The sequence below is a fragment of the Danio rerio genome, chromosome 2, assembly GCF_049306965.1.
Source record: "Danio rerio strain Tuebingen ecotype United States chromosome 2, GRCz12tu, whole genome shotgun sequence".
NCBI classification, from domain to species: Eukaryota; Metazoa; Chordata; class Actinopteri; order Cypriniformes; family Danionidae; genus Danio; species Danio rerio.
Window position 1 is genome coordinate 30,656,825 of NC_133177.1, and position 20,764 is coordinate 30,677,588.

General features: G+C 34.0%; 2 protein-coding genes and 1 long non-coding RNA gene across 5 annotated transcripts in view; 2 read left to right on the forward strand and 1 right to left on the reverse strand.

Moving 5' to 3' along the window:
- Positions 1–1,559: 1,559 nt before the first annotated feature.
- On the reverse strand, positions 1,560–13,325 carry tmx3a (thioredoxin related transmembrane protein 3a). 2 transcript variants are annotated; one of them, XM_073917344.1, is made up of 17 exons: positions 12,981–13,325; positions 12,203–12,265; positions 12,057–12,111; positions 10,845–10,884; positions 10,631–10,754; positions 8,856–8,901; positions 8,689–8,769; positions 8,449–8,548; positions 7,199–7,276; positions 7,051–7,117; positions 3,763–3,861; positions 2,761–2,818; positions 2,605–2,658; positions 2,464–2,520; positions 2,254–2,383; positions 2,104–2,172; positions 1,560–1,934 (listed from the first exon to the last, which is right to left on the reverse strand). In XM_073917344.1, exons 2-17 carry the CDS (start codon positions 12,231–12,233, stop codon positions 1,710–1,712), a joined length of 1,314 nt encoding a protein of 437 aa, XP_073773445.1. In that variant the 5' UTR covers positions 12,234–12,265; positions 12,981–13,325; the 3' UTR covers positions 1,560–1,709.
- Positions 4,144–7,328, forward strand: si:dkey-40i22.5. Its single transcript, NR_186811.1, has 3 exons — positions 4,144–4,216; positions 4,465–4,511; positions 6,527–7,328. It is a non-coding gene; the product is annotated as a si:dkey-40i22.5 (long non-coding RNA).
- Positions 13,326–13,486: 161 nt separating the features above from the next.
- The window catches only part of tesk2 (testis associated actin remodelling kinase 2), a 48,947-nt gene continuing 41,669 nt past the window's right edge, over positions 13,487–20,764 (forward strand). Inside the window, exon 1 of one of the 2 annotated variants that reach the window (XM_017358834.4) lies at positions 13,487–13,532. The gene's annotated coding sequence lies outside the window, so the exon portion shown is untranslated. 2 annotated transcript variants of the gene reach the window in all.

Sequence of the window (20,764 nt, forward strand, 5' to 3'; positions counted from 1 at the left end):
TTTTTAAAAATAGTCTACAGAATAAACCATCGTTATAGAATAACTTACCTAATTATTCTAACCTGCCTAGTTAACCTAATTAACTTTGTTGGGCATTTAAATGTCACTTTAAGCTGTGTAAAAGTATCTAGAAAAAGTATCTATCTGTGTAAAAGTATCTAGCGGCCAGTGCTGCTGTCTGTCCCTGTCTGTTTCATTTGTTTCTCTTCAGTCATTTTGAGAAAGGTTCTTAATGTAGTTTGTTGAAATATGTGTCTCAGATTGCTTTAAAGTGTTGGCAGTGAAGGAGAAAGTGCACCTCCGTCTCGATCTCACCTGTCCTTATGAACACACACTCTTTGTTCTGTGGGTCTCCAGCTCTTTCTGTGTCTGCCGGTGTCCTGACATTTTAGTCTACCCATCAGATTATGCTACCAACACTGTATTCGAATGGATTTGAGGTTGGAGTTAGGGATTAGGTAGGTTAGGGCGATATTATAGTTCATATCACACTACTCCACATTAAAATTACACTTGTAGCAAAATCTGATCGTTAGCAAGATGCATCATCAAAATTTGCTACCTACTTTTTAAATGGGAGGTACTGTAGGACAATCTGACGAGGACAACACCAGTCCCTATGGCCAGTCTGTGTTCACTGAGCTTGTATTTGGGCAGGATCTGCCTTTGCTTTTTGTTTGTGGATATTCTTTCTATTCATAATTTAATTTGATCATCAGATAGAGTTTCAATTTACTTCGTGTTTTAGTTTCTATGACCATATGTTCCAAATGTGTATTTTTAGATTGTTTGATAATGTGATTTATTTAGATGTTTGTGTGAGAAGCAGTGCTGGTCTGGTACTGGTCAGGGTTCAACCCTTGAAATGCAGCGATTCTGTGGGACTTGATTTTAGATGCATCCTGAATTAGAGAGATCTTTTTTTCTATATTAATAATCAATGAGAATCTGCCTAATTCTGCCCTACATGCAGTTTTGCGTGTTCATTCATTCATTTTATTTTCGGCTAAGTTAATTAATCAGGGGACACCACAGAGGAATGAACCGCCAACTTATCCAGCATGTTTCACGCAGCAGATGCCTTTCCAGCTGCAACCCAACACAAGAAAACACCTGTACACTATGGCCAGTTTATCTAATTCAATTTACCTGTACCGCATGTCTTTGGACTGTGCGGGAAACCGAACACAGAAATGCCAACTGACCCAGCCAGGGCTCGAACCAGCGAAACCTTCTTGTTGTGAGGCGATTGTGCTACCCACTGCGCCACCGTGGCACCCACCATCGGGTGTTCTTCTTTGTAATTTAGGATCATTCTGCAGAATTCGTGTGTGAAGGGCTTTTTATACTTTTTTTTCATACGTTTTTTGAGTATACACATTTGCACATGCTAAAGAGAAAAATGCACACAGATACACACACAGGGAGCTCTAATATAAATTACTTTTGTAAAATGTAACAAATTTAATGATGAACACATCCCATCAAACATATGGTAGGCGATATATTAATTTGATTTGCTTGTTTCATATGATGGATTTTATAAAAATACTGCTTCATCCAAGATATTTCAACTTTATTTGATAAACAAAACAATCACAATATCCTTAATGCAGACTAATAGACAAGTTCATAAAAAAATGAAAACCTTATTACATATTATGATACTGTAAAGATTAACACAATACAAAGTAAACAAACAGTCCATGTTAATCCTCTTTCTTTGCTTCGGAGGTCTTTTCTGTGCTCTCAGGCTGCGATTCTATTGCCTTCTTTCCATGTGTATCCAACGCAGGGCTGGCTGTAGCTTCTTCCTCAGGTTTCTCATCGTCCGCAGGTACAGCAGTACATGTAGCATAGATAACCAATACAACTACACCCACTGGCAGTCCAAGCACAAAACAGGAGAACACCGGTGCTGTCTCGACCATCGACTGGGATCAGGGAGAGTTATGTTAGTTACTAGGACAACAGTGACCTAAATATTAGCCTCAAGTAAATATTTGATGAGGATGTGATCAGCCGTGTGTTTTGGTTTTTGATGTGTTAAGCTTTTTGTAAATATTTGGGGGAAAGTGTAAATCTAGTGTTAGTCAGACTTACCATCACAGTATTCTTCCCCTTATAGAAAATTCTCTTAGCGCACTGCCAAAATCCATTTCCTCCAAGGAGCTGATTAGGGAGAAAAAGGGAATTGCGTTGAGGAAATTAAAAGACAAAACAGACTGAGGAAAGCGTTCTTGTTGCTCATACCGTTGTGCTGCCATCCAGAACACTGTTGAGGAACTGAAGTAAATCCTCAATGGTCTCAGTGCTGCTTTCGGGTATATAGTATCCATCAATGGACATGTTTAGCACAATAATGGAAGGCATCGCAAGTTCCCTGAGAAGATGGAACACATTTGTGGTGATTATATATATATAAAACATGAAATAAAAACGTTGAAATTTGATTTGACTCACCCCATAATTAAACCGTTGACATATTCATTACCATCCACATAACCAAACTGAAAATCACTATAGGTGAAAGGAAAATCAACATTGTCTTTGTTAAGAAATAACTCTTCATGCTGTTTTTGTTCATATAAATGTGCTTCTTACCTTTTATAATGGTCTCTGTATTCTGTAGACACCCTTTCCATCAGAGTTTTGTACCTAAAGAGAGCAATTTAAAGTTTTGGAAAGGAAGTAATGAGAAAAGTACTGCCAATTGTCACAACTCGGAGACTTCTGTGCATATTTTCTAACGTTGTTTACCGAATGCTTTCTTCAGATGGATTTTTCTCATCTACTACTGCCAATGCCACCAGTTTACCTATCAGGGATGTGTAAGAAATGAACAGCGACACAACAAATTATGCATGCACGCAAAGCTCACATAATCACAATCTGTCAAAGCATCATTTTCACACATAAAAACTTGGCAGAAAATCACCATAGCTGTTATGCTTTATCATCAAGTGGCAGAAATATAGCAATCACTCAAATTAGTGTTAAAGTTTGTTAAAATAAATAAATAAATAAATAAATAAATAAATATATATATATATATATATATATATATATATATATATATATATATATATATATATATATATATATATATATATATATATATGTATGTATGTATGTATGTATGTACACACTCACTGGCCACTTTATTAGGTACACCTGTCTAACTGCTCGTTAATGCAAATCTTTAATCAGCTAATAATATGGCAGCAACTCAATGCGTTTAGGCATGTAGACATGTTTAGGTCTAGACGATCTGCTGCAGTTCAAACTGAGCATCATAATGAGGAAGAAAGGTGATTTAAGTGAGTTTGAACATGGTATGGTTGTTGGTGCCAGAAAGGCTGATCTGATTATTTCAGAAACTGCTGACCTACTGGGATTTTCACGCACAATTATCTCTAAGGTTTACAGAGAATGGACCGAAAAAGAGAAAATATCCAATGAGTGGCAGTTCTGTGAGCGCAAATGACTTGCTAGTGTCAGAGGAGAATGGCCAGACTGGTTAAAGCCATACCTGGCAACATTTCAGTTTTTCCCGGGAGTCTTCTGTTTTGGTCTGTCTCCCGGAAAACTACCGGAATTTCACAACCCCCCCAACCCAATATATATATTGGGTTGGGGGGGTTGTGAAATTCCGGGAGTTTTACAGTGTATATATATATGTGTTTATGTGTGTATATATATATATATATGTGTGTATGTATGTGTATGTATGTTTGTGTGTATAAAGAAAAACAAGCATACTTAGTTCTCCCATCTGGTAAAGACTGTAGCTATCAATTTGGAAGTATGAAAGAAAACGTTCTCGATTTATCCAGGAAGACAGGTCACCGTCAATGAATTCTATGGAAATGATAGAAAGCAGAGAATAAACTTAATACATTGTGTACTTTTAACATATTAAATGTCCTCATCCAGCCTGTGCAATCATTATGCAAAGCACTCAGAAATGTTTAACCTAAAACCTTTAATCGCAAAGACACAAATGATCTTTCATGTTATTATCAAACAAAGTGTTTCTGTTCACTCAGTGTGCATTCAATTATGCAAAATATGTTACTTGCACACAGTCAAGCTGTTGACTCAAAGGGTGTGCATTGGATGATAGCCCAGACGAAATGTTCAGAATAAACCATATGACAGAGGAGAGCTGGAACACTTCACTGCGTCTGACTTCTCATCATTTGATACACAAATGGTAAGAAAATCATCTCTGTATTTATAATGGTCTACGAAAGTATTGTTTCTATATATGCTCAAGACTGCAAAGCACTGGGTAAGTACAGTACTTCTAGCTTTATTTCAGTTAATGTTAGTTAAGTAACTTCAATTCTAGCAATTGACTGTCGTAATGTACCAAATGACACTAGGAACCTGTGACCTGAGCAATTTTTGTAACTTTCGCGAGCATTGTCTTTTACTGTTTGTTTATGTTTCTGTTTGCAGAAGGATGATAGTTGTTCAGAAAAGTTTAATAATGTAATTAATGTCAGGTAAGCAATTTATTTTATTGCCTATTAATGAATGGCCTGCAAAGACAATAATATTATTAACATGTTTTTGGGTCAAAGATAAGACATCACATTTTGGTCTCTGCATAGAACTTAGTAAATTTACAAAAAGTCATTTTATATACATAGAATTATATAACTACACGTAATTTGTCTAATTTAAAGTCTGAAATATCTTTAGTGAAAATAAAATCAGGTGGAACAATGTCATTCACGTAGCAGGTACATTTAATGTAATTTTAACAGTTAAAAACTGTGAATCACAAAATAATTACAGTGAATAACGATAATTATTAACAAAATAACATTTTTTTTTGTGTAACACTGAATATGCCTAGATTTTCACTAGTTTTTAACTATTATTTTCCTTTTATAAAATCATAATCAAGTAAAAGATATGAATCTATGTGATTTTCTCTTAATGACCAAGCTCATTCTCTCTGATGGATCAGCTAGTAAAACCATTGACAATCCCTTTTTTATCATATTCTTATTCATCTGCCTTATTTTTTTTTATTACATGTAAAGTAAGAAGGAGCATTGTAGCATGAAAAAGACTCCAAAGACACAGATTTATTATTTTATTTATTTATATTAGACACAGATTTAAGTAGAAATCTGGTCTGGTTTCAAATACTATAACAATGTATAAATAATCAATAATAATGGGGATAATCGAACTGGTTCATGTGAGTGACAAAGCAAATGTTTTTTTTTAATCCTAATTAAAATATTGTTCATTTAATATTAATTATCAATATTATTAATATTTAATTTACAATCTTAGTGTTTTATTTATATACATAAACTATTTTAAAATACATTATTATTTCTACACATTTGTGTAATCAGAACAACTGTTAAACAAACTGTATAATGCATTTAAAATTACTCGTTTGTTTATTTAAAAAAAGTTATTTTTATTTCCTTTTTTCCAAATTATTATGCTAATTTATTAAACATTTGACTGCCAGTACTCATCTCCATAAAATGTATCACCCATTAAGAAATCCATGAAATATTAGTAATGATCTTTCGAATGCAACTATTTTGACTCCTAAAATATAAGATTTTTTTTTTTTTTCCCCGAAAATTCAGGGCTCCTACTGGATATTTTTGTACCCATATTTTTATATAGATAGGTTTAATATGAGTTTTTTTTATGAATATAGTTCGTATGTAATTATTATCAATAGTTATTCCATTTTGTACTTATTAAAATATATAAAAGAATAAGTGATTGTACAAAATAAAAAAAATTTAATCATTTAAATTATTGTATTATATTTTTTAAAAATGTAAAACTATGTACTGTTTTTTGAAGCATAGTGATAAAGTATAAAGTTATTAAATATTAAAGAATTATTAAAGAATTAGTTAGTATTTTACCCAGAATATTTTGGGAATATACATTATTGTTAACCCGATTAACATTTTAAATATTTTTTATTTTATTTTTTTACAGTACAATATCACAGCAATTCTTAATTATTTTGTGCTAGTGGCTAAAATCACAAAAATTTGTATGATCTTATTTGTACTCTTTCATAATATGAAAACGCCCCAGAGATGTTTTTCTACAAAGAAGAGATTATACAAATTCAAACAAATTAGACACAAAATTGTGTCATACAAAATAGTCCATTTAAATTAAACAAGACACATTTCAGTATTCGGAGAAAGAAAATTAAAGCTGCATTACACTCTTATTACTGCGATCCTTAAAAACCCTTTTACATCTTTGACCTTTTCACAAACAAGATTTGAAGCGTGCACGTAATTAATGACAAGGTGTCCGAGCACAAGCTTATTTCTGTTTCTTGCATATAACAATTATGTCACATCATATTTGAATGTAACACTTTTTAAATGTTTTTGTCTTCTTTTTTTATTTAGTTTTTTTATTCTATTCCGAAGTCATATGGAAGTATGAGCTGTAATTTGATCCTTATATTTAGATTTTTTTAATTCTGATAAAAATCTTTGTTTCTTTTTAGGCAAACAAGAAGATGTTAAAGCAAACAGATGATTTCTCCTTGAGAAGCCACATTGTACACTTTGTTTTTTAACCTCGCTCCATGGATGTGCTAACAATTCATGTCATGGAGGACTCGTCTGACAGCGCCGTGTTCCGGGTCCAGGTTCAGTGTGCTGACACTTTCCTGCTAAACTACTGGCTCCACAAGACCTTCTTCAACAATGGGGAAGTCCAGCAGATCAACACTCTGAGGATAAACGGCTGCCGTGGGCTAGTGTTTGTTTTGAGGGTGCTGCATCGCTCTTCACGCCTCCCTAATTCCCATTACTGGTGCCCTTTTCTAGTAACACTCTGCCTGGATGCCCTGGCATTTCACTACCACCTCCCCTCTGTGCCCCAGTGGAACGGCACCCTTCGAGAGGCGATGAGAGGAAACAGCCTTGAGCTCAGACGCTGACAGACTCGAGGCTTTGCTGTTTGCAGATCCTGTTAGTTTCAGATATTTGCTTACTAAAATGACGCACTGGAAGTAGCTCATTTTACCGTTGTAGATGTAGTACGTGCCGTCTTTGAACACAGCAACGGCAGGAACATCCTGCAGGGTGACTGCCTATGGAGATGACCAGTTATGAATTGTTTTTGAAAAGGATAATCTGAATATTTTCCAGATTATTTTACAGAAACATCTTACCTTTGGAAGGATTTCCTCAGAGGCAGTAAAAAAATATGTGTGGACAATAAACTCAGTGGCAGCTTTATAGTATTCTTTCTGTAAAAAAAAAATAATAATCACAATAAAATATCAACTTGTAGATTACATTTCAATCAAAGCAGAATATGGACCATTTTTTTGTTTACCTGGTAATAAATACATGTAATATGCATTATAAAATAATTGAGTTCTTAATAAAGTAGGTCACTTTTATTTTTTAGAGCCCTTAAAAGGATAGTTTGCCCAAAAATGAAGGCTTTTAAAAATGTTAATGGAAATTTATTTTGTATAAAATTGAAGATTATTAGCTGAACCAATTTGAGAAAAGAAAGTTAAATAAAAATACAGGCAAAACAATGATAATGCCAGAGGCTTCTGGTAAGAGTTGAGTTCTTATGAAATTAAACAAAACTGAACATTATTACCTTAAGTCCACATCCTTTTGCAAATTACCCTGGGCATGTTCACAATTTTGTTCGGAGCCACTGTCCCTCTCATTTAGCCAATGACTTACATTTTATGAATCAAATTTTATGAATATTTTAAATGTTTTTCATCCATTTTCTTTTCAGCTTAGTCCCTTTATTAATCCGAGGTCGCCACAGCGGAATGAACCGCCTTCTTTAAATGTTAAACCAAAAATAAAATCATTTTGCATACACTGAGGATGAGTAAAACAACAGAATGTTTAAATTTTGGGGGTGAATTATATATTTAACAATACAACTAACATTAAATACATACAAGATTTAGATTTATTGACTAACTACATGATTTTTTGGAAAATTCATATGTTTATAGCTAAGTGGAGCTGCGGTTATAGCTAAAAAGGTTATGGTTATCTAAGTCTTTTGGAGTAAGGGTTTGTCTATGGTTATTAATCACATACAAAATAGTACAAAAATCTATCTAACAAAGGGGTGTCCAAACTCCGTCCTGGAGGGATTAGCTCCAACTCTAATCTAACACACCTGAATCAGCTAATCAAGCTCTTACTAGATATACTAGAAACTTCCTGGCAGATGTGCTGAAGCAAGTTGGAGCTAAACTCAAAAGGACACCGGCCCTCCATGATTGAGTTTGGACATCCCTGATTTAACATGAAATGTGACCATAAAATCAACTCCTACTCTGATGTCTGTTATGTAGCATTTCATTCCGATTACATCGAAATTCATCTAGTGTTTGTATAAAAACATGACCAATATTCTTTTTTTCATAACGTTTACCTTAAGGAGCGACTCCCCTCCAATGTAAACGAAGATCACATCATGACGACTCATAACATGCTGGAACAACTGAACACTGGAGAGTGGTCTTACCACAGGTCTAGATTTAATTTAACAAGACAAGAGGAAAGAATAAAGAGAATTAAAACTACAGCACTGACATGAGACTAAAGTCTATGCAGAACATTAAAGACACAAGACAATTCGTTATGGTGAGATTCGCTCCAGAGAAATAATTACCCAGACACTCTATTGGTGAATTCAATAATACCATCTTTTGTTCTTGGCCCTTTGTAGTCAAAAGACAGATCTCCTTTAAACCTTATATAAAAAACAGAACAAGAGTCAAATACATCGTTCTTACTGTATGAACAGTTCTTGAGTAATTATTAATATAATTAACTCACAGTTTTATAGTTGGATATCCGCGAATATTAAACTCTGTTGCGATACCTAAAAACAGAGATCAGGTGTTTATGTTTGCTATATTTCTAATATTTCAAAATATTTGGATATACCAATGATAAACTCAATACTTAATACTGTAATATGAATTGTTAGCTAGTTTATTTTATTTTAGTTAAAACTTAACCGGACAGGGTATTGCAGCACAATTCCCTAAAATGGTTCAAACACAAACTCAAATCACTCATTCCTTTTCTTTTCGGCTTAGTCTCTTTATTAATCAGGGGTCACCACAGTGAAATGAACCGCCAACTTATCCAGTGCATGTTTTACACAGCTGATGCCCTTCCAGCTGCAACCAAACACTGGGAAACACATGAATCAATATTTGACAAATAAAAATACTCATACATGATAAATGAACAAAATAAAAGCAATAATAAAAAACATCAAACACTATAAAGTATAAATTATCTATACAACAATTTTGAATTAAAGGCTGTCAATCTTTTAGATAATATCATTAGGTTTTAAGTTTGCTTTTGGCGACACAGTGTTGCAGTGAGTAGAGCTCACAGCAAGAAGGTCGTTGGTTCAAGCCCTAACTGGATCAGTTGCCATTTCTGTGTGGCATAAGTGTATTGAATAATAAGCTAAAGTGGCAGTAGTGTATGTGTGTGAATGCAAGACTGTATGGGTGCTGGGTTGCGGCTGAAAAGGCATCCGCTGCGTAACACATATGCTTGATAAGTTGGTGGTTCATTCCGCTGTGGCGACCCCTGATTAATAAAGGGACTAGCCAAAAAGAACATGAATGAGTTAGCTTGTTTGTTTAAACCAAATGGCCATCTTCATTTTAATTTAATTGTCATTGATCTGTTTTATTTTCATTTTTATTTACTTATTGCAATAAATTTTTGGATTTTATTTGAATCTTGTTTAATCACGCTATTCAATTAAAATTAAAAATTATTATTATTTTTTTTTTAGAAATTGACTAAAGGATGTTTATTTATCGTAATACAATTATTTGATTATTTATTTCAGTCTTGTTTATTTATATTTTTAACAAACTAATTTTGTTTTTAAATATGTTTTTATTGTTTTTCCCTCAAAACATTTCCATGAACCCCAATCACTTCCCTTAGGAATTCCAGCTTGGAAGCCCCCTGAGATGTATCATTAGTACATCACAATTAATTATAGTTAATTTGCTCTTTAAAAAGCACTACTAGTCTGATCTAATTAATGACACAGTGTACTCATGGTGGGGGGTAAAACCCAAAACATTACATTCAGCCAGAAAGCTTATGCACGAATTTAATAATAAGAAGATTATTAAGTCGGAAGACAATGGCGGCAAAAGGCACTGCACAACCTAATTCCAAAAACTAAACGGATTCCTAATTGCTGAAATGCAACTTATGCCATATGGCCATCTGGTTAGCAAGATACAGAGTCACTGCAGACTACATATATAGTTGAGCGAACTGAGTCTCGCGAACGCATGAGGTCTGCTTAACTAATCCCATTAAACAGCAGGTAAGCCTATCTTGCCATTTAAGTAGCAGACTAATTGGTTGCTAAGCAATGGACTGGTGTGGCATTACCATTACTGTCATCTCAAACCAAGCTACAGCAGGAGGTATAACTTTCATCTACATGGGGTATGGCACCAATTCAGCTCTTGCTAATCTCGAATATAATTTTAGGCATGCATTTGATGTAATTAAAGCTTTCCAGCGTTTGCTTTTTTAGACATGTGAATTGAACCCACTTGTGTGCGCTGTAGTATCAATCTTGCCAACATTCACAGGAGAGCCCAGACTTTTCAGCTCTGCGCCGACTTCAGTCCATACTGGCTCAAATGTGTGGCAGTACGCGCACCATGGAGCATAAAACTGCAATTATAAGACATCATTATTTCACAGATGGCATAACACCAAAATCCATAAACATAAGACACAACATTACTGTGTATGCACTCTTACCTCCACCAGCCAGAGTTCATTCTGCCGGAATTCTGTAAACCTGTAAAATTAAATGATTTGAGGCAATCAATCAAACATTAATAATATCTATCTATCTATCTATCTATCTATCTATCTATCTATCTATCTATCTATCTATCTATCTATCTATCTATCTATCTATCTATCTATCTATCCATTTCACATTGGTTAAACTTACAAACTCAAGTTCATCAGCTGCCTTAGAAATGCAAGTGATAAGAGAGATATATAAATATATTGTGAAACTCAACATCTTAAGTTGAAACAAAGAATGTGTCTAAGTTGAGTTGACATTTTTAAGGCAGCTGGTGAACTTGAGTTTGTAAGTTTAACCAATGTGACCTGTCTGAGTAACCTGAGTTATTCTGACTGCTTGTTTGTCTACCTGTCTATATACTGACTTTCCTAAATGTGACTGTTTATCTTCATGTCTGTCTGTCTGTCTAACTAAGGGGTGCCCATTTTTTTTTATTTTTTATGAAGGGCCTAATACCAACATTGATTGAGGCTAGTGGGCTAAGGGAAATATACTGTAGTTAGCATGGTTAATTTCCTACTTTATTTAATATTATTTAAAAGTTACTAGAAAACATTAACTAATACAACATAATTTGTTCACATTTTATAATAAAATTAAGTAAAAAACACTAAAATTAATCTATAAATAATCTCATTTGTAAGAGAATGGAGTTACACAGTTTTTGCTTTGATTTGCCCACCGATGTCTTCTGCATATCTGTTGAGTGACATTGTTTACATTTTTAAAAATCAGATTCTTCATAGCATTTAATTAAAAGATTTCACTTCAGTTTACTTTTTTGTAACTCTCTTCTCAGATCAGATGGTGGGCAAATCAAATGATACAATAGGCCAACTTTGGCCCACGGGCCCTACTTTGGGTATCTCTGGACTAGCTTTACCTATCTATTAAATATGACAAACCTCAGACCATAACTGCAACCTACAGAAAGTTAACTGCGACAGCTTACAATGCAGCAAGCCTTTTGTGTTTTATGTTAAAAATAATGAACATTTAATCAGAAAAGAAATACATTAAGTGACATTTACTATAATACCTCAGTACCTTGCTAAGGTTACTGTAGTAACGTTATAACAAAAATAACGACACTGCATTGACACATATTTAACTATTAAACTATATTCCTTTTGCTTACATTGTAAAATACTTACTTGTCATCGAGCTCCTCCACGTATCCTGACACCAAAGCAATGGCTGACAAAAGCGCTGTCCAACAGAAAGAAAAGAAATGCAGTGACATAGCCTACTGTAACGTACGTGTAAGAGATTAGTATTGTGAAGTTTCGTGTTGGCAAACCTGTCAGTATTATGTTTCTCATGTTTGCCATCTTGAGAATCTTGTCATTGACCGCGTAATATCCTTTAAATGTTACAAGCAGCAGAGTCAGTGTTGGGCAAGTGACATAATCATCAGAGTGGTAGTAAGCTTTTGACCGACTGACTAGATTAACCCCATTACCCCGAGGGTAAGAACGAACAGAATTAGGCCACAAATTGATTCAAGGCAAGCGGTGATGGTTTCATTGCGCAACTTTAATTAGTTGAAATTAGATTTCAGTCTTGCATTTCCAGCACCAAACAAAAGCAAACACGATTAGTCTAGGACACTTTTATTGCGTGTGCAATGGACCTTGAGTTTGGAGAGAAAGTTGAATGATGATAAGAAAAGGCCTATTAGCAACATTATTTTTTGATTATTTAGGCAAATCCTTAAATAATGTATTTGCCATCAGTCATTAGCAGTTGTCAGGTAGTTTTTCCAACAAAATAACAAACTCAGCCAGTGGTGTCAGATGCTGCCAGTAGCTATATGTTTATTTAATATTTCACTACTGTGAATATTTTCGACAGTTAACATTAATAATAATAATTGTTTGCCACTGTTCCTATGGGTTTAAAGTAATAGATAAACGGTGCAATTGTTAGAAGTTAATTACACATGTACACTCAATACACTTGTATCAAACAGTTAATTTAATTGTTAGACTATTTAATTAAAAGCCAGTAAATTATTATTTTTTTATTATTATTATTAAACAATTGCCAACATATTGGATTTTCTGTGAAATACTTACCCAAAAGATGGCGCTATAATAATCCACTTGGAAGCTGCTTGTTAGTTAGGCAGAGCGGTGTTACAATAGGTAGGTATCGCTACATTGTTATTAGATAAATTATATTGTATGCATGTCATTATTCATTCGTATATTACAGTTTGCACACTGTGGTCTGTCTGTTTGCTTATATTTCCAACGAAGTAAATGCTAATAAAATTTTTTCCTCCCAGCAGCAGCATATTGTTTTTACAAATGCTTTAAATTCGTAATCTGATAATCCATTGGATGCATTTCAAAACCTATATAGGTGACGAGAAGACGGCCTAATAACCTATTTTTATGGTAAAGTACTTTTGTTTATGTGCTTTAGCATGCCAGACAACAAGGCCTATTATTGGAGAGCTCCACTGTGAGGGAGCATTTTGATTCGCGCAACGACAAGTCAATCAACATGAACACCCGCCTACATTGGTATCTGCCTCTCTGTTGATTGGTTCAAAACGATCCCGTTTAAGATGTCTCTCGTATCTCAATGGCCGACGTCGACGTCTGTCTACATCAAATGAAAACGTAAGTTTGGTCCGTGGGGAGAGGCAACTGTTATGGAAGTGCTTGTCTCATGAATTTACTTCACTGTGTTTTCACTCACCACAAGTGGAATATCGTCTTTGGGGGTTCTCTGCTCGCAGATTTAGTCAGGGATATAGTAACGGAGCGAAGAGTCTGACAGGATATAGAAAAGAAAGAGCTTGCGCGTTGTTTATCTTCTCTTGACCGCTTCATGTTTGTGGACAGCGCGACAAAACATACGCAGTTGTCCACTTGTGCACGTTAAAATTGCGTTCCTGTCGCAAAGTTTGATTGTCTCGGTGAATTAAGTTTTAAGAAGCTCGCACGGTTGTTTTAATTTGTCTTGGAGTTTATATATTGGCTAGCCGACGCTCGGTCAAAACAAGCAGCGGTATCTGCATGTAAATAAAAGGATTGTAGTGTATGCTACTGCACTATGCAATGGGACTAAGTGAGGCCTCTCGACCGCAAGAATATCTTTGCTTCACTTTCAAGCCTGATGACCAGGTAAGACTTTGAACTTTGTGTCGGATCAACAGGGTTTGGGTTTCAAGTGCGTTAAACTTGAGCACCATGCAGGCGCGTGTGTCAATAAACAATTAAAACGCGCGTTGGTGTTCACTTATGAGTAACAGTTTAATGACAGCAGTGCACTTTGCACCTGATCGCTATTCCCAGCGGTATTTTGGCGTTTATTGTTTTGCAGTAACCGAGTTCACTTTCGGTCAGCATCAAATATGCGATCTCGGATTGCAACACTTGCACTTCCGAGTTGTTTTCGCGTCCGCTTTGTGCTGGCTTCCCTAGTAACTACGCTAGAGTGTTAAACATGACCATTATCATGACCGGTTTATCCTGCAGTCATAATTAGTGTGTAAAGCAGTTAGCAAATTCAGCTGGATTGCTTGGAAACGTCACCATGGTTCCCTTGTTGTTAATTATTAAGGCTGGCTCTGTTATTATCCAGTACAACTTTTAATTGTTTATATTAACTCTGTGAACTGCATTGAGTGTTTAACTCTCTGAAGTGTCTTAAGTTTGTTCATTAATAGGCCTATTTGCGTCTAAGCACTTCTTAGCAACATCTTGAGCTGATTTCAAAGTGTTAATCAGATTCATTAAAAACACCGCCTTACTGTTTTCCATTGTGAAGTATGTCTGATGAATGCAAAATATGTGTGGCATGGGCTGAAAAATGTCTTTGAGACGGTCAAGTCCTTCTCATTCCTTATTTCTAATCTTTGGCATGTCAAATATGCATCATACTGTAGCATGTAAAAGAGGTTGGTCTGTCTTATCGCATGGTTTTTAAATACCTGTGAACCGTAGAATGTGAAGGCATTCATTACAATCTCTCTTGGAATTTGATGTATTGTACTGTATGTCTTTTTTGCTGCCAGAGTTGTGGAAGATCAAAATAATCGTCTTGTGCAGTGTTTACTACCATCAGCATTCTGTCATGTCTGTTGTTTTGGTGGAAGTCCTTTGTGGTAGACTAGAGTATTATTATTGACTTTGTGTGGGATGCTTATTTACTGACTCGGAGTGTTATTTTGGACCTCCGTGAAGTTGGCACCCCATAAAAACAAATAATCCCCAAAACTATGCCATTCGTTTGTGCTACGTTTGTGCTGATTTGTGCCGCAAAAACGAACGTTTGTGCTGGTTTGGGGTCTGAGATATTAAGCATTATTTTTTTTAACGTGTGACGTCACTCTCCACCCCATGTTGCGCAATTGACTTCAAAACAGCACAGGTCGTTTGTGCTCGGTTTGTGCTGGTTTGTGCCGTTAAAACGAACACGGTATCTGTTTTCCTCTTTTAGATATAAGCAAAATATTTCGGGAGCCGTGACGTCACTCTCCACCCCATTTCCTCCAAATCGCACAAAACTGGTATCATTCGTTTGTGCTGGGTTTGTGCTGGTTTGTGCCGTTAAAATAAACACTTTATCTATTTTCGTTGTTTAGATATAATCAAAATATTTCGGGAGCCGTGACGTCATTCTCCACCCCATGTTGTCAAAATCACACCAAATGGTCTTATTCGTTTGTGCTCGGTTTGTGCTGGTTTGTGCCGTTAAAATTAACACTTTATCTATTTTTATTGTTTAGATATTGCCTTATCAAAACATTTCGGGAGCCGTGACGTCACTCAGCGCCCCATATTTCCTCTAAATTGCACAAAACAGGTGTCATATGTTAGTGCTGGATTTGTGCTTGTTTGTGCCATAACAATTAACACTTTATCTATGTTTATTGATTAGATATTGCTAATCAAAACATTTCGGGAGCCGCGACGTCACTCAGCGCCCCATTATTTCCTCTAAAATGCACAAAACAGGTGACATTCTTTAGTGCTGGATTTGTGCTGGTTTATGCCATTAAAATAAACACTTTATCTGTTTGTATTGTTTAGATATTGCCTAATCAAAACACTTTGGGAGCCGCGACGTAACTCTCATATTGCACAAAACAGCTGTCATTCAATTGTGCTGGTTTTGCCATTATAAACACTTTATCTGTTTTCCTTGTTTGGATTTAACCAAAATATTTGGTTAGATTTGTGCTGGTTTGTGCCATGAAAAGGAACAACAGATATATATATATATATATATATATATATATATATATATATATATATATATATATATATATATATATATATATATATATATATATATATTTGTGCACAAATATGTTACTTTCGTTTGCTCACAAATTGTGCTCGTTTGTGCTGCAAAAACATTATTTGTAAAAAAAATAATATCAGATCATTAAGAGGTCTCTCCACCCCAGTTGCTACATATTTACTAAAATAGTCTCATTTGTGTTATGACATTAAAAAAATTGCAAATATATGACAGAAGATTGTGATACAATATGAGACACATTAAATTCATAGGCCTATACTTTCCACTGACTGAAAATCATCCACCCGCACAGTTGGCCTCAAACTAAAATATAATTCGTATATTTTTCTTGGAAAAAAATGTCTTTTTGAAACAAATTTCGTATATAGTTTGTCTCTTTAAAAGCCGCTTTTCCAATCGTTCGGACCCTTTTTTTATGCTGAGCTGTTAGGCTCACATTCCGTGCTAAACCAGGTAAGACAGCAAATCAATTTTATTTGGAGGGAAAATTACCTAAATTTAACGTGATGAATGAAAATGATTGGAGGGGAAATAAATTTATCAAAAATTTCAAACATTAAGGAAAGATAAACAATGATAATAAAACAATAAGTGCATTTGTATTATAGTGGCAGAAATATATTTTTTGAGAGGCCTTGGGCAAAGTAAGCGTGCACTTTCACTAATAAAAAATATAGCACTTAAATTATTTCATTTTTAACAATCAATAAATTACACAGAGGTTTTATATCAAAAGTTGATAAAAATATAAAATATACATTTTGTTGGTAAAATAACCATTTAAACAATGGCTGTTATTTATTTTAGTATTCAAACACTAAGTACCGATTTTTTCAAGTGAAATAAGAATGAAAATGAAACAACAGCATATCAGGATGTAAAGCATATTCATATTAAAGCAATTCCTGGTTGAGATTTTAGAAAATATAGCTACCCAGTATAAATTAAAGATCATAGAGAAATTACATGTCCCCAAAAATGTCCAGCTTATATTTAACTGAATTGTATAAATATTGAAAAGTGCTCATTTTATTTTTATTAAATTTTTGTTTAATATTTGTTATTTTTTAATAGCAAAAACAACATCAACATTTAAGAATCTATATTTATGTTATTCATTCATTCATTCATTCATTCATTCATTCATTCATTCGACTTGTTTATTGGTGCATATAGGCTATAATTTAAATTATACAACAGTACCTTGGACAGCTACAGTGCCACTAAACGCTTTCAAACAAAAGTCCAAAAAACTAAAATTTTAAAGTTTAAATTAATTTTCTCCGGTGACGGCCGACATCACAACACGTCGTATAACCGTCCTTCAGGTGGTAGCCTATAGCCGGCATTAAATTACAAAACAAGCTGTCTGGGCCTTGAATTAAAAAAGTTTAGTTATTTCCTCATTGTTTAAAGAGTCTACAACTTATTAAATATAAAATAAATATAATAATAATTATAATAATGACAATAATAAGAAGATAACTAAGGATAACTAAAATATAACAAAATATTACATGTTTATCTTTTATTAAACCAAATCAAAATGGTCAAAATAACATTCTACAGCCCGTGATAAAAACGCACAGTGTTTACCAATTAAGTGAATGTAAATATTTTATATGATTGTTGTTATTGTTATTATTATTATTAATTGTAATTAATTAATCAATTATTTATTGTTATTTTATTGCCATTTGGACATTGTTCTTTTACTGTATGACAAACAACACAATCACGAAAACCAAAACTTATCTGTAAAAAATGCATAGCCTATGTGTTTGCGTGTGTTATAATCTATTTTTCCCCATAAAATAAATATTGACTAAATAAGTCCACTAAAGCTGCTTTACTTATAGGCCTACCTACCACAACAGAAAAGTTTAGGCTGCTAGTTTAAATACGAAAGCAGCCTAATATGGACGACCAGATGATAAGAGTATTTAAGAGAAAATCGCAGCATGGTTAAACAGGTAAAAAAATGTATATTAATACATTTTTATAAAATTAATAAATAAAATTAATACAAATTATATATATATATATATATATATATATATATATATATATATATATATATATATATATATATATATATATATATATATATATATATATATATATTTTTTTTTTTTTTTTTTTTTTCCCTCTATTGTTAAGCATGCTGGCTACTCATATGAGACTAAAACGAAGTAGATAAGTAAAGCAGGGTTGTAGCCAATTATCTTTATATTGGCCAAGCCCTTTTACTTGGATTAAATCTGTCAAAATGATGTTCGCATCCTTCATGCTTTTTCTAATAATAAAAAGATCTCAGAATAACCTTGGCCTAGGCTATTTAAAAAAAATAAAGCACCTTAAACAAAATTTCTATCAGCCCAAACAAATTTAAATATTTTAAAATATGCGGGTAGCTGATATAATTATCTTTCATTCAATATTTTAATAAAAGAAGCAACACTAACGAAACTTTCAGGTACAATCCAGCACAAATGAAACGAACATAACGAGATTATTTTAGTAAATATGTAGCAACTGGGGTGGAGAGACCTCTTAATGATCTGATATTATTTTTTTTAACAATTTTTTAAATATTTTTACAATATTTTCCACAATTTGTGAGCAAACGAAAGTAACATATTTGTGCACAAATATATATATATATATATCTGTTGTTCCTTTTCATGGCACAAACCAGCACAAATCTAACCAAATATTTTGGTTAAATCCAAACAAGGAAAACAGATAAAGTGTTTATAAATGGCAAAACCAGCACAATTGAATGACAGCTGTTTTGTGCAATATGAGAGTTACGTCGCGGTTCCCAAAGTGTTTTGATTAGGCAATATCTAAACAATACAAACAGATAAAGTGTTTATTTTAATGGCATAAACCAGCACAAATCCAGCACTAAAGAATGTCACCTGTTTTGTGCATTTTAGAGGAAATAATGGGGCGCTGAGTGACGTCGCGGCTCCCGAAATGTTTTGATTAGCAATATCTAATCAATAAACATAGATAAAGTGTTAATTGTTATGGCACAAACAAGCACAAATCCAGCACTAACATATGACACCTGTTTTGTGCAATTTAGAGGAAATATGGGGCGCTGAGTGACGTCACGGCTCCCGAAATGTTTTGATAAGGCAATATCTAAACAATAAAAATAGATAAAGTGTTAATTTTAACGGCACAAACCAGCACAAACCGAGCACAAACGAATAAGACCATTTGGTGTGATTTTGACAACATGGGGTGGAGAATGACGTCACGGCTCCCGAAATATTTTGATTATATCTAAACAACGAAAATAGATAAAGTGTTTATTTTAACGGCACAAACCAGCACAAACCCAGCACAAACGAATGATACCAGTTTTGTGCGATTTGGAGGAAATGGGGTGGAGAGTGACGTCACGGCTCCCGAAATATTTTGCTTATATCTAAAAGAGGAAAACAGATACCGTGTTCGTTTTAACGGCACAAACCAGCACAAACCGAGCACAAACGACCTGTGCTGTTTTGAAGTCAATTGCGCAACATGGGGTGGAGAGTGACGTCACACGTTAAAAAAAATAATGCTTAATATCTCAGACCCCAAACCAGCACAAACGTTCGTTTTTGCGGCACAAATCAGCACAAACGTAGCACAAACGAATGGCATAGTTTTGGGGATTATTTGTTTTTATGGGGTGCCAACTTCACGGAGGTTTATTTTGGGAAAGTGAGAGATTGGTATATGGGTCGAATCATGCTGGAAGCTGAACATTGAGTGTTGACTGGCCTCAAGGCTGTCCTAACTAAAGGTCAAGTTTGAAATGAGTTCAATGTAAAAATGCCGGTGGATTCATAATCAAAACGGCTGTTTTAGGGCTTGTTCGCTAGTCAGGGTATCCACGGGGACTTAAAAAGTCTTATATTATTTTAAATCTCAAAAGCCTCATTATAGCTTTTAGCTTATATGTCCTGATATATTGTGTAGTAGGTCTTAATTTTTTTAACAGGTCTTAGTTTTTCTTTGTTCATGCCATTTTGGCCATTAACACCTTTACGATCACCAACAATCCCAAGCTTAATAAATCTTTAAACTTTTTATTTAAAAATTGCATTTAATTACTTTCCCTACAGTAACATTCGTTTATAAGTTCTCCATTTATTTACGTCCGAGAATACTGACCTGATGTTCATTTATTTATTTTTTTAATGAAATCTTTCTTATTATTGTAGGGCTGGGCGATTTGGCCTAAAATTCAAATCTCGATTAATAGAACTTTTTAACTCCATTACGATTAATGAATGATAATTTTTATTTAATTTTTTTGCCCTCAGAGTTCAAAGTCAAGTTCTGTACAGTAAATATGCTCAGATATTACAAGTGAGAGATTTCTGAATGAAGGGTGCATTACTTGATTTTAAAATAATTAAAGGAAACGCGCACACTATCTACTGTATTTATTGAACGTCAACATTGAACAAGATAAAACACACGTTACCTAAAACCATCATTCTTACTTATGGCACTTTCAGAAACAAATTAAATTATTTTCAGTGTTTTTCATATCAGAAGTAGAAAATAAGCA

Coding starts and splice junctions, on each gene's coding strand:
- tmx3a (XM_073917344.1), bottom strand. CDS start 12,233: ATGGCAAACATGAGAAACATAATACTGACAG. Junction 8,902..10,630: donor TGATACTACAGCGCACACAA/GTGGGTTCAATT, acceptor CTCTGTTTTTAG/GTATCGCAACAGAGTTTAAT. Junction 2,173..2,253: donor TTCTGGATGGCAGCACAACG/GTATGAGCAACA, acceptor CTCCCTAATCAG/CTCCTTGGAGGAAATGGATT.